Source organism: Ursus americanus, chromosome 30 (assembly GCF_024610735.1).
Source record: "Ursus americanus isolate L20-20 chromosome 30, mUrsAme1.1.p, whole genome shotgun sequence".
Lineage (NCBI taxonomy): Eukaryota > Metazoa > Chordata > Mammalia > Carnivora > Ursidae > Ursus > Ursus americanus.
Genome location: NC_142156.1, coordinates 29815264 through 29828278, shown reverse-complemented (window position 1 = coordinate 29828278; position 13015 = coordinate 29815264). Strand labels below are relative to the sequence as shown.

The window sequence follows — 13015 nt, the reverse complement described above, 5'->3', positions numbered from 1 at the left end:
ATTTAATTGAGAATAGGTAGTGTAAAACTCTCACTGGATAAAGAGATGGCCTAGGTTACTTTCTGAATCCTTAAGGTCATCCATGTAAAATCCCAAGGGCTGATTAGCAGGGCCATGTGGAGTTCCAGAGAAATATGGGTATATATACCATTCTAAAAGTAAAAAGCTCACAGTATGTACAAATGTCAACTTACTATGTTATATGCTTAGAACTAATGTATTATTGTATGTCAATTATACCTCAATAAAAAAAATAAAAAGCACTTAAAATTGGAAGATCTTAAAGACCAGAACACATTAAAGACATTAATGTAATGTCTCATTACATTACTGTTTGGGGTTATAACCTAAATACCTGTACCAAGTACCTGTACAGGTAGCTTGTATCAGACTAATCCTCTTGTCAATAATAGTTATAAACTTGCACAAAGAAAGAGATCTCGACAGGATAATGGGCTGCTGATACAGAGGGCAGAGTTTCAGGGCTTTCAGAATGGTTCTAAATTGAGAGGGGAAAAAAAACCCCAGGAATTTGGAGATAGCCAAATAGGGATAAGCCTCAAAATCTGCATAAAAATTCCCCTTAAATTCTTTTTTTTTTTAAGATTTTATTTATTTATTTGACAGAGATAGAGACAGCCAGCAAGAGAGGGAACACAAGCAGGGGGAGTGGGAGAGGAAGAAGCAGGCTCCCAGCAGAGGAGCCTGATGGGCTGGATCCCATAACGCCAGGATCACGCCCTGAGCCGAAGGCAGACGCCCAACCGCTGTGCCACCCAGGCGCCCCTCCCCTTAAATTCTTGAGTGACTCCTAAACTGCATACAACTCCAAGGACGCTTTCCTCTAAGCATCATTTGGAAGGCTAAAAAGCTGAGTGGAGAGTTCACAGAGTTTGGTATTTAACTCTCACCAAAGGATTTATTAAATACATGGAGCTTTCCCCTGGAGTCCCAGAAGGTGCAGGCCTTAGTGGTAAAGATATAGCCCAATGTTAAGGGATATGTCCTAGGACTAAGGGCAAAACTAAAATAGACCTACCTTAAAAAAACCTAAAACCAAGATCTCACAGGATCATTGTGAACAGTTTAGCTGCCTGCCTGAATGAAACCCAACACTCTTTAAAGGAAGATAACAGAATCCAGAGTCCTTTACCAGCATCATCAACAATGGCCATTATAAAATAAAAAATTACTAGACATGCAAAAAAGCAGAAAAGCATGACCCATAGTCGAGAAAAAAAAAAGCCTACGTAAAGAAACCTACAGGGGCTCAGATGAAGGATTTAGCTAAGAGTTTAACAAAACTACTATAATTATGTGAGAGAATTTACAAGAAAATATAGTTCGAACAAGTAAATGGATGAGGAAGCTCAGCAAAGTAATGGACCTTTAAAAAGAACCAAGTTGAAAAACTCATTGATGCGAATGGGTCAGTAGAAATTATCCGAACTGATATACAGAGAACAAAATGAAGTGGAAATAAAAGTGAAAGAAAGCAGAACAAATCATCTGAGATTTGTGAGACAATGTGATCATGGTCCAACACAATAGTTTTCCACTTTTTGGTCTTAGGAGCCCTTTACACTCTTAAAATTACTGAGAACCCTAAAGTGTTTTTGCTTATGTGAGTTATATCTATCTATATTTACTGCATTTGAAATTAAAACGGAGGGTATTAGAAATATTTATTAATTCAATAAAATAATAAGCCAAATACATGTTGTATTAGTTTCCCAGCACTGCCGTAGCAAAATACCGTAAACTAAGTGGTTTAAACAACAGAAATGTATTGCCTCATTGTTCTGGAGGCTAGAAATCTGAGATCAACGTGTCAGCAGGGCTGGTTCCTTCTGAGGATTATGAGGAAGAATCTGTTCTATGACTCTCCCATAGCTTCTGGTGGTTTGCTTCAATCTTTCTTATTTCCTGGCTTGTAGAAGCATCACTCCAGTTCCTGCCTTCATCTTCACATGGCATGCTTCCTGTGTATGTGTCTGTCTCCACATTTTCCCTTTCCTTTTTTTTTTTTTAAAGATTTTATTTATTTATTTGACAGAGAGAGAGACAGACAGCCAGCGAGAGAGGGAACACAGGCATGGGGAGTGGGAGAGGAAGAAGCAGCCTCCCAGTGTAGGAGCCTGACGTGGGGCTCGATCCCATAACGCCAGGATCACGCCCTGAGCTGAAGGCAGACACTTAACGACTGAGCCACCCAAGTGCCCCCAAATTTCCCCTTTCCTATAAGGATACTAGTAATATTGGATTGGGTCCACTCTAAAGACCTCATTATATTTTATTTTGAAAAAAGATTTATTTATTTGAGAAAGGGCGAGGGAGAGAGAGAATCTCCAGCAGACTCCCCACTGAATGAGGAGCCCAACGTGGGGCTCGACCCCATGACCCTGAGATCATGACTGAACTGAAATCAAGAGTCGGATGCTTAACCAACTTCATTTTAATTTGAATGCCTCTGCAAAGACCTTATCCTAAGTAAGGTCACATTCTCACATACCAGGCATTAGGACCTCAACATATGAATTTTGGGGGAGCACACAACCCATAACAATTTTAACATAAGTGACATATTTTAAAAATGGAATACAAATCCTGTATTTTCCAAAACAAAAGTAGTGAGAAGAGTGACATTGACATCCCCCCCCAATCTCTTTAATGTAATAGAAAATAGCTGGATCCTCATACCTGCTTCAGCCTTCAATCTTTTGTGATAGCACACATCACACAGATTCTAGAAAACTGCATTGGACACTTATGAGAGTATCCTTAAGAAAAAAAAATTATCCTGTGGATCTCCTGAAAGGGTCTTGAAGACTTCCAGAATCCCAAACCACATTTCACTTTGAGAATCACTGATCTGATGCATATGTAATTGGAGTCTTAGAAGGGGAGGAAAGAATGGAGCAGAAGAATTATCTGAAGAGACAACAGCCATATTTTTCCCAAACTGAAAAAGACATCAACCCTGAAATCCAAAAAACTTAGTGAACTCCAGAAAGGGTAAACACAAAGAAGATCACACCTAGTCAAACTACCAAAAACAAAGGATGGAAAGAAAAAATAACAACAAAGAGACAGTCCATTAGGGAAATAGTAAAAAGAAGTACAGAATTACTTCTCATCAGAAACGATGGCAGCCAGAAGACAATTAAATAAAATCTTCAGTGCTATAAGAATAACCCCCCCAACTTGTCAACTAAGAATCCTATGTTCAGCAGAACTTATTCAAAAGTGAAAAGCAATATATATTGAGATATTTCAGAAAATCAAAGCCTCACAGAATTCATTAAAAGCAATATTCAGATGCCAACAAATTTCTCTGGCTGAAGGAAAATTTTCTCAGATAATTTTCTCAGGTCTTCAGGAAGGAATGGAGATTACTAAAGGATAAACTTGTGAGTACATGGCAAATTCTATTTTTCTTAAGTTTTAAAAGAATCTATAAATTGTTTAAGGCACAAACATAATAAAGTACTATAGGGCTTATAACACATGAAGACATAAAATAAATGGCAATAATAGCACAAAGGGGAGTAAATGGAATTATATTGTAATGTAAGTTTGTTTTCTGTAAAGTAGCATAATATTAATTTAAGCTATTGTGATAAACTAAAAATGTATATTACAATACAACTGCAAAAAATTATGAGGTATACTTAAAAAACCAACAAATGAGATAAAATTGAACCCTACAAATTACTTGATTAATCCAAAAGAAGGTATAGAAGGTGAAGCAAAGAAACAAAAAAGGGACACAGACATAACAAATAGAAAGTAGACATTAAAGTTAGTGGGCTAAATACACTATCTAAAAGGCAGAGATCATTGGGGTGCCTGGCTGGCTCAGTCAGTGGACTGTGCAACTTGATCTTGGGGTTGTGGGTTTGACCCCCATGTTGAGTGTAGAGATTATTTAAAATAAAATCTTTTTTTAAAAGGCAGAGATGATCATACTGCATTAAAAAAGAAAAAGATACAACTGTATGCCCTTTATAAAAGATACCCTCTAGTTATAAAGGCACAGAGAAATAAAAAGGAAAAGGATGAAAGAAAGATATCTTGTGAAACACAATCATCACAAGAAAGCTGGAGTGGGTACTGATATAAGACAAAGTAGACCTAAAGATAAGGAATATCACCAGATATTAAGAAGGACATTTAATAATGATAAGAGACTGTGTTCTTCCTGAAGATATAATCCAAAATGTTTATATACCTAATAATATAGTTTCAAAATACATTAAGTAAAAATTGACATAAAAGAAGAAACAGACCAGTCTGCAAACATTTCAAGGACATTTGAACAATTCTCTCAGTGACTGATAAAACAGGTGGGCCAAAACCATAAGAATTCAGAGAATTAAACAATACTGTTAATCACCTTGACCTAATTGACATGTATAGAGGACCATACCCAACAATGGCAGGATACACATTCCTTTCAAATTAATATGGAACATACATCAAGATAAACTAATGCTGACCTGTTAGACAAGTTTAATACTCTCAAAATAATTGAAGTCATGCACAGTTTGTTCTTAGACCATAATGGAATTAAAATAGATATCAAAAGCAAAAAATATAACTAAAGTATCCCCAAATACTTAGAAATTAAAGAACACAACCACCTAGCAAAGAAGAAATCCCAAGGGAAACATTTTTAAATAAATTATAATAAAAATGTATTTCAAAATTCATGAGACGCTGCTAAAACAGTACTTAGAGGAAACTCATATTAGAAAAGAAAAAAAAATGGTTAAAAAACATAATTTAAGAAGTGCCCCAGTGGCCCAGTCCATTAAACGTCTGACTTTTGATTTTGGCTCAGGTCATGATTGCAGAGTCAAGAGATTGAGCCCCACTTTGGGCTCTGTGCTCAGCACGGAGTCTGCTTGTCCCTCTCCCCCCCGCTCTGACCTTCCCCCATGTGTATGTGTGCTCACATGCACTTGCTCTCTCAAATAAATAAATAAATAAATAAATAAATAAATAAATAAATACAATCTTTAAACAAAACAATTTAAGCTAGTAACTAAAAATAACAACAACAACAACAAAGAACCCAAAGAAAGAAAAAAAACCCTAAGAGCAGAAATCAATGAAATAGAAAACAGATGAATAATCAAATCCAACGAAGCCAAAGAAGATGACTAGAACTGATAAACCCCTGTAAAACTGATCAAGAAAGAGAGAAAACACAAATTACCTGTATAAAGAAAGAGTGAAAGAGGAGACATACCTATACTCTTGGCATTAGAAGAATAATAAGGGAGTGGTATTAACACATTTAGCAACAAATTGCCAACAATTTGACAACCTAGATAAAATTGACAATTCCTTGAAAAATGGAATTTGTCAAATCTAACAAAGAAAAAAAATTGGAATAGCCCTATAACTAAAACAAAACAAAACAAACTAAAACCCTCTAAAACTGTAATTTAAAACAGAGGCTTAAATAATCCTAATGCCAAAACCTCACAAGGACATTACAAGGAAAGAAAATTACAGAACAATGCAAGAACATAGAAGTGAAAGTCTTAAAATAGCAAATCCATTCCAGCAACACTTTAGAAAGGATAATATATCACGACCAAGTGGAGTTTAGTCAAGGAATGAAAAGTTGGTTTAATATTTCAAAATCAATCAATGTAATTAGCCTACTTAACACAGTAAATGAGAAAAAAGTATCCTCAATAGATACAGAAAATGCATTTGATAAAATAATACAGTTTCTAGGGATAGAAATGGACAAGCTCACTCTAAAATTTTAGCAGGAAAGCAAAGGACCAAGAAAAGTTGGGGTCACTTGGAAGAAGTATGCAGTTGAAAAAGTTATGTGAAAAAAGTTGGTGTAATGAGGGTTTGCTCCTAGTAAGGCAAATTAGATTAGTAGTACAAGACGGCAGACTTTCCCCTGACCAGCCTGGTTTCTAATGCTGTGTGTGAAAATTGAAATTTCACCATTGCGTGGACATCTTTGAGCCTCACAGGGCCCCCAAGCCTAACTGTGGATCCCCTTGCTCTTGCCAATATGCCCACTGACCAACAGGAAAGGCTCCTAATCCAGGTAGTTTCCCTATCACCTGGACTAGCGTTCCATCCTCACCCTGCTAGCCCATGAATTATTAACACAAGCCAATCACATTCTCTTGTGGAAAACGGAATACCTCACTCTCTGACTACTCCAAACCTGCTTCCCATTGGTCCTACTGGTTCGCTCTGCTCCTGAGTGCAACCCATGTGTGGTGTTTGTGTGGTGTGGTGTGCGGTGTCCTTCCCTGGGCTGGGATTATATGTGACCAATAAACTTCTGTCAGCCATCAGGCCAGTGTCAGGTGTTGTGCATTTAGCTATCTTGTATTATGGAGGGTGGAAGATCCCACCCTCACCAATGGGATAAATAGGAGGTGATCTGAATGGTGTTTGCTACAAAAATTATGAATTGGAGAAGTCACAGAGTTAACTTTAAAGAAACATGTCTGTGTGGCGCCTGGGTAGCGCAGCCGTTAAGCGTCTGCCTTCGGCTCAGGGCGTGATCCTGGCGTTCCGGGATCGAGTCCTACATCGGGCTCCTCGGCTGGGAGCCTGCTTCTTCCTCTCCCTCTCCCCTGCTGTGTTCCCTCTCCCGCTGGCTGTCTGTCACATAAATAAATAAAATCTTAAAAAAAAAAAAAGAAACATGTCTGCCTTCTATTTTCCAGAAAAAAAGATCCCTTCTCTAATTTTTGCAAAATAATTAAACAATTACAAAACAGTCGGGTTCTCTGTATGGTACAATTTATGACTACTATGCTGCCCTAACTTATTATTATTATTATTTTTAGAAATCTATATACAGTGTAGAATGTTGACATATTATAGTTGGTTATCTATACCCTCAGGTTTAGGAAATTTATTCTGTAAACGGCTAGAGAGTATTTTAGGCTTCGCAGCATTGTTAAGGACAGAGTTGTGTTCCCTCCAAATACATATGTTGAAGCCTGCTATGGTCTGAATGTTTGTGTCCTACCAAAATTCATGTTGAAATCCTGACCTCAAAAGTCATGGTACTAGGAAGTGGGGGGCTTTGGGAGGTGAGAGGTCATGAAGGTAAAGCCCTCATGAATAGGATTAGCACCCTTGTAAGAGACCCCAGAGAGATTCCTCACCTTTCCCACCATGCGAGGGCACAACAAAAAGATGGCCATCTATGAACTTGAAAGTGGGCTCTCACCAAACACTGAATCTGCCAACACTTAGACTTTTCAGCCTCCAGAAGTGTGAGAAATAAGTTTCTGTTGTTTATGAGCCACCCAGTCTACCGTATATCTGTTACAGCAACCTGAACAAATTAAACCAAATCCCTGAACCTCAATGTGACCATTTCAAGACAGGGCCTTTAACGGGGTGATCATAGTCAAATGAGGTCATAAGGATGGGGCCATAATCCAAAATGACTGGTGTCCTTATAAGAAAAGGAAGAGATACCAAGGATGAATGCACAGAGGAAAGGTCATGTAAGGACACAGCAAGAAGCCAAGTAGAGGAGACTCGGAAGAAACTAAACTTGCCAGCACCCTGATCTTGGACATCAGCCTCCCAAACTGTGAGAGAATAAATTTCAGTTGTTTATATAAACGAATAGATGTGACTGTGTTCCAATACAATTTTATTTATAACAACAGGTACAGGCTGGATTTGGCCCATGGGCCACAGTTTGCTGTCCCTTGATCTACGGTATTTAAAGCTCTGTATATATACAGTGAGACATCAGATTTGAAGGGTGAGCCTCCTTATATATAATGTCATTTAGAGATTCAACAGACATTACTACTGTACCTGTTCTAGAAATTCCGCATGATAGAGAAAAAGGTTTAACTTTCATGTGTGACTGTGGTTTTAAAGATGTTATTTACACGGTTCTCCTCAGCATTTTTCCTTTAACTTACAGTAAGAGGTCGTATCACATTGAAACATTTAACACATTTTACACTTTTTTAGTTTTATGATGGACCTGATGAGCTTATTAGTATTCTAGCATTCGTGGCATGCTAGAAGTGAAGTGTTTTCCACAGTTCTATTTATAGGAGTTCTCTCTTTTATTAATTTATTCATGTTGAGGAATGCCCACGTTTATGCTGCAGTATTTCCCACATCAGACACATTTGTTGAATTTCTTTCCAGCCAGAATTTCTTTGTGATTGGCACCTAATAAAGGCTCCTTTCTCTTGTGAATCCTTTGATGTTGAGCAAGGTACGCATTTACAGTGAAGGCCTTTCCACATTCCTCACACTGACAGGGTTTTTCTCCAGAATGCATCCTCTGGTGTTGAGTCAGATATGCACTCTGACCAAAGGTTTTCCCACACTCGTTACACTTGTAGGGTTTCTCTTCAGTATGAATTCTCTGATGTTGATTAAGGTGTGTACTTCTGCTGAAAGATTTGTCACATTTTTTACATTTGTAAGGTTTCTCTCCAGTATGAATTCTCTGGTGCTGAGTAAGGTGTGTGTTCCATCGGAAAGCTTTCCCACATTCATTACATTCAAAGGGTTTTCTCCAGTATGGATCCTCTTATGTTGATTAAGGGATGACCTGACTGTAGGCTTTGCCACATGCGGTGCATTCATAGGGTTTCTCTCCAGTATGTGTTCTCAGATGTAAAGTAAGCTGAATGCTCTGGGTAAAGGCTTTTCCACATTCTTTACATTCAAAGGGTTTTTCTGCAGTATGAATCCTCTTGTGTTGCATTAGGGATGAGCTATGACTGTAGGTTTTACCGCATTCAGTACATTCATAAGGTTTTTCTCCAGAATGAGTTCTCAGATGCAGAGTAAGTTGAATGCTCTGAATAAAGGCTTTGCCACACTGATTACATTCATAGGGTTTCTCCCCAGTATGAGTTTTCTGATGCAGAGTTAGATGCGAACTTTGGCTAAAGGCCTTCCCACACTGATGACATGCATAAGGTTTCTCGCCTGTATGAATCCTCAGATGCTGTGTGAGGCACGTACTTTGGCTGAAGGCCTTCCCACATTCACTACACTCATAGCGTTTTTCTCCAGTGTGAGTTCTCTGATGTAGAATGAGGGATGAGTCCCAGCTGAACGACTTCCCACATATGTTACACTCATGTGGTCGCTCCCCTGTGTGACATCTTTCATGTTGTATAAGGTGTGTCCCCCTGCTAAAAGATTTGCCACAGTTTCTGCATTTGAAGGGCTTTTCTCTAGCACCAAATTTCTGATCTCTCATAAGGTACGGGTTAACTCCAGTATGAGTACTCTGGTGTTGAGTGAGATCCAAGCCACAGCTAAAGTATTTCCCACACTGATCACACTTGTATGGCTTTTCACTTGTGTGGATTCTCTGATGATTACTTAGACCAAGGTCATGCAAAAAGCTCCTGCCGTAACTGTCATATTTACACATTGTTTCCCCTGAAGGAATTGTGCTTTGAGTAATGAAGTTTGATTGCTGTCTCAACTCAAATCCATTATCTTCGTGAATGTTCTCCTGAGTCAGGACTTTCGTAAGGGTAAATGCCGTCTGCCCCGGATGGCTCTCTAAACAGCTAAGAGATTCTGGGACTTCTCTGGCGGGGTAACAGACTCCATTCCTTTTACCTTTGTTGATTATCATAGTCTGGGAAAATTCTTCAGAAATTACTTGCTTCAGGTTTGACTTTGCATATGTACGACACATATGATAAGAAATTATCTTATGTTCATAATTCCTTTCAGAAGTTCTAGTATCTGAAGTATCTAAAGTATCTAAAATAGAAAGGCACTTTTAGGGGCATCTAGGTGGCTCAGTCGTTGGGCATCTGCCTTTGGCTCAGGTCATGATCCTAGGGTCCTGGGATCGAGCCCTGCATCAGGCTCCCTGCTCAGCGGGAAGCCTGCTTCTCCCTCTCCCACTCCCCCTGCTGGTGTCCCCTCTCTCGCTGTATCTCTCTCTGTCCAATAAATAAATAAATAAAATCTTAAAAAAAGAAAAAAAGAAAGGCACTTTTAAAGATAGTGGTCACTCCCTTAACCATGTACTTGAAGAATAAAGTCTTCAGGAAAGATCACAGAGGGAGACCGACATTGTATATTTGTGTGTTGATTTTTCATTAAGAAAACATGGAATGAAAGAATAGAAACTTTCAGTAATTGGGTAATATAATGAAAAATATTTTGTTGAACATAGTTTCCCAAATATTTGACTTTAGGTTCATCTGGAGAATATTAATAATGGCTACCAGTAATAAAACCTACTAAATGTGTGGGGGGGAAGGATTTAAGTGCAAACAAACCAAGATTTTTTTTTTGTTATTGTTTATTTTTTTTGCTTTTAATAAAAGAAGCCAGGGATGCCTGAGTGGCTCAGTCTGTTAAGTGTCTGCCTTCAACTCAGGTCATGATCCCAGAGTCCTGGGATCAAGTCTCGAATCGGGCTCCCTGCTTAGCGGGGAGCTGGCTTCTCCCTCTGGCTGCTGCTCTCCCTGCTTGTGCTTGCTCTCTATCTCTGTCTCTCTGACAAATATAATAAAATCTTTAAAAAAATAAAAGAAGCCAAACGAAGGAGACTTGCCCAATTAGGCACTGGTCCAAAACTATGATTATTATTATTATTATTATTTTTTAAAGATTTTATTTATTTACTTGACAGAGATAGAGACAGCCAGCGAGAGAGGGAACACAAGCAGGGGGAGTGGGAGAGGAAGAAGCAGGCTCATAGTGGAGGAGCCTGATGTGGGGCTCGATCCCGTAACGCCGGGATCACGCCCTGAGCCGAAGGCAGACGCTTAACCGCTGTGCCACCCAGGCGCCCCCAAAACTATGATTATTAAAACAACATTATATTCATGAAACCAGACAGCCCAGATGGCCTGGAAATAGGGGCCAATTTAGATGCATATGTGGCCTTTTTAGGCAGCAAGGGGATATGGATCATTCAAAAATGGTACTGGACAACTGGCTAACCACCTGGAAAAAATAAAAAGAAGATACTCACACTAGTCTTTTTTTTTTTTTTTTTGAGAGAGAGCGTGTGGGAGTGGGGGTGGAGGAGGGATAGAGGGAGGGGGAGAGAGGGAATCTCAAGCTGAGCATGCTGAGCGTGGAGCCTGACATGGGGCTCGATCTCACAGCCCTGAGACCATGATCTGAGCCGAAATCAAGAGTCAGACACTTAAATGACTGAGCCACCCAGGCACCCCTTTCACACCATTCTTAAGGATAAAATATATTAGTTTTTAAAGCTATAGTAGTCACAATAGTTATAAGGAATTCCAGCCTTTTGAAAAGAATAACCTTGGGGAAGGCTGACACCAAGGCCAGGATCCATTCTAAAACCAGAGGCACACTGGAAAACAAAGAAATCCAGGTTTTCTGTACAACCTAAAAAAGTTTGAATTTTCTGGGCTGAGAAAAGGAATTTGCAATATGTATTATTTTCAAAGGATTGATAATCTTCTATGTAAAAAGTTCTTGTAAATCAATAAGAATAAAACAAATAAGAAAATCGACATAAGATATGAGTGATTCACAGAAGAAATTCAAATGGCTAATAAATATATGAAAAGATGTGGGCGCCTAGATGGCTCAGTTGGTTAAGTGGCCAACTCTTGATTTTGACTCAGGTCATGATCTCAGGGTCCTGGAATCGAGCCCTGCATTGGGCTCCTCACTCAGTGGGGAGTCTACTTGAGGTTATTTGCTCTCTCTCCCTTTGCCCCTCCCTCGGCTCACACACTGTCTCTCTAAAATAAATAAGTAAATCTTTAAAAAAAGAAAAGAAATATATGAAAAGATGTTCAACCACACTAATGAGAACTTGAAATGGAAATTAAAAGAGTAACTTTTTCCCTTTACCTGTTAAATTGGCAAAGATTAAAAAATTTGCTAGATTTCCGTTTCCAGTAATGGACTGAGTATCCAAAAGTGATCTTCCAGCTGAGAACAAATAAAAATCCCGGATAAAATGTCTTTTCAGAAAAAAATATAAAACTTTACTGAGACATAAGAAGACTGATTACTAAAATGGCATACATTCTTTGTAAATTTATGATAAAATTAACTAAACTGCAAAATGAAAGTTTTACTTTGCTAAAAAAAAAGACAAAAAATTCACCTGGGAGAAAAATCAGGGCAAAAGAAGTTTACAAAGCTAAAATTATTAAATTACTTTTGCTTCAGTTCAAAAACTGCTTTCATTTAAAAACAAATAGTGGGCTGAACAGATAACTCCCAAACCTGGTTCTTGTAATATCATAAAGGTGATATTACAAATATCTGGAGGGCAAATTATTCAATAGATAGTGCTGAAGTCACGTGTATGCCACAAATTGGATAGCCCAGATGAACTGAACAAATTTCTAGAAACATCCAAACTACTAAAACTGATCCAAGAAAAAATTTAAAAATCTGAATAAGTAAGGAAATTGAATCAGTAATCAAAAATCTCCCAACAGGGGCGCCTGGGTGGCACAGCGGTTAAGCGTCTGCCTTCGGCTCAGGGTGTGATCCCGGCGTTCTGGGATCGAGCCCCACGTCAGGCTCCTCCACTATGAGCCTGCTTCTTCCTTTCCCACTCCCCCTGCTTGTGTTCCCTCTCTCGCTGGCTGTCTCTCTCTCTGTCAAATAAATAAATAAAATCTTTAAAAAAAAAAAAACAAAAATCTCCCAACAGATTTCTCTGCTTTTCAGCCCAGGATCAGATGGCCTCACTGGTGAATTCTACCAAACACATGAAGAAGGATTAACACTAGTTCTTCCAAAAATTGAATAGAAGGCAATGCTTCCTAACTCAACCTATGAGGCTAGATTTACCCTGATACTGAACCAGACAAAGAAACTATAAGATAAGAAAACGATAGAGGCTAGATTTACCCTGATACTGAACCAGACAAAGAAACTATAAGATAAGAAAACGATAGATCTTTACAAATAAAGATGCAAAAACCCTTAATAAAACACTAGAAAATCAAATTCAGCAGCATATTACAAGGACTATACAACATGACTAAGTGGG

At 38.5% G+C, this 13015-nt stretch overlaps 1 protein-coding gene across 1 annotated transcript; it reads right to left on the bottom strand.

The window, feature by feature from the left end:
• Positions 1–7614: 7614 nt before the first annotated feature.
• On the bottom strand, positions 7615–9792 carry LOC123803598 (uncharacterized). Its single transcript, XM_087857520.1, is given in 3 exon segments — positions 7615–8553; positions 8556–8590; positions 8592–9792. Coding segments are annotated over 3 exon segments (1548 nt in total). The 5' UTR covers positions 9701–9792; the 3' UTR covers positions 7615–8149.
• Between the last annotated feature and the right edge of the window lie 3223 nt (positions 9793–13015).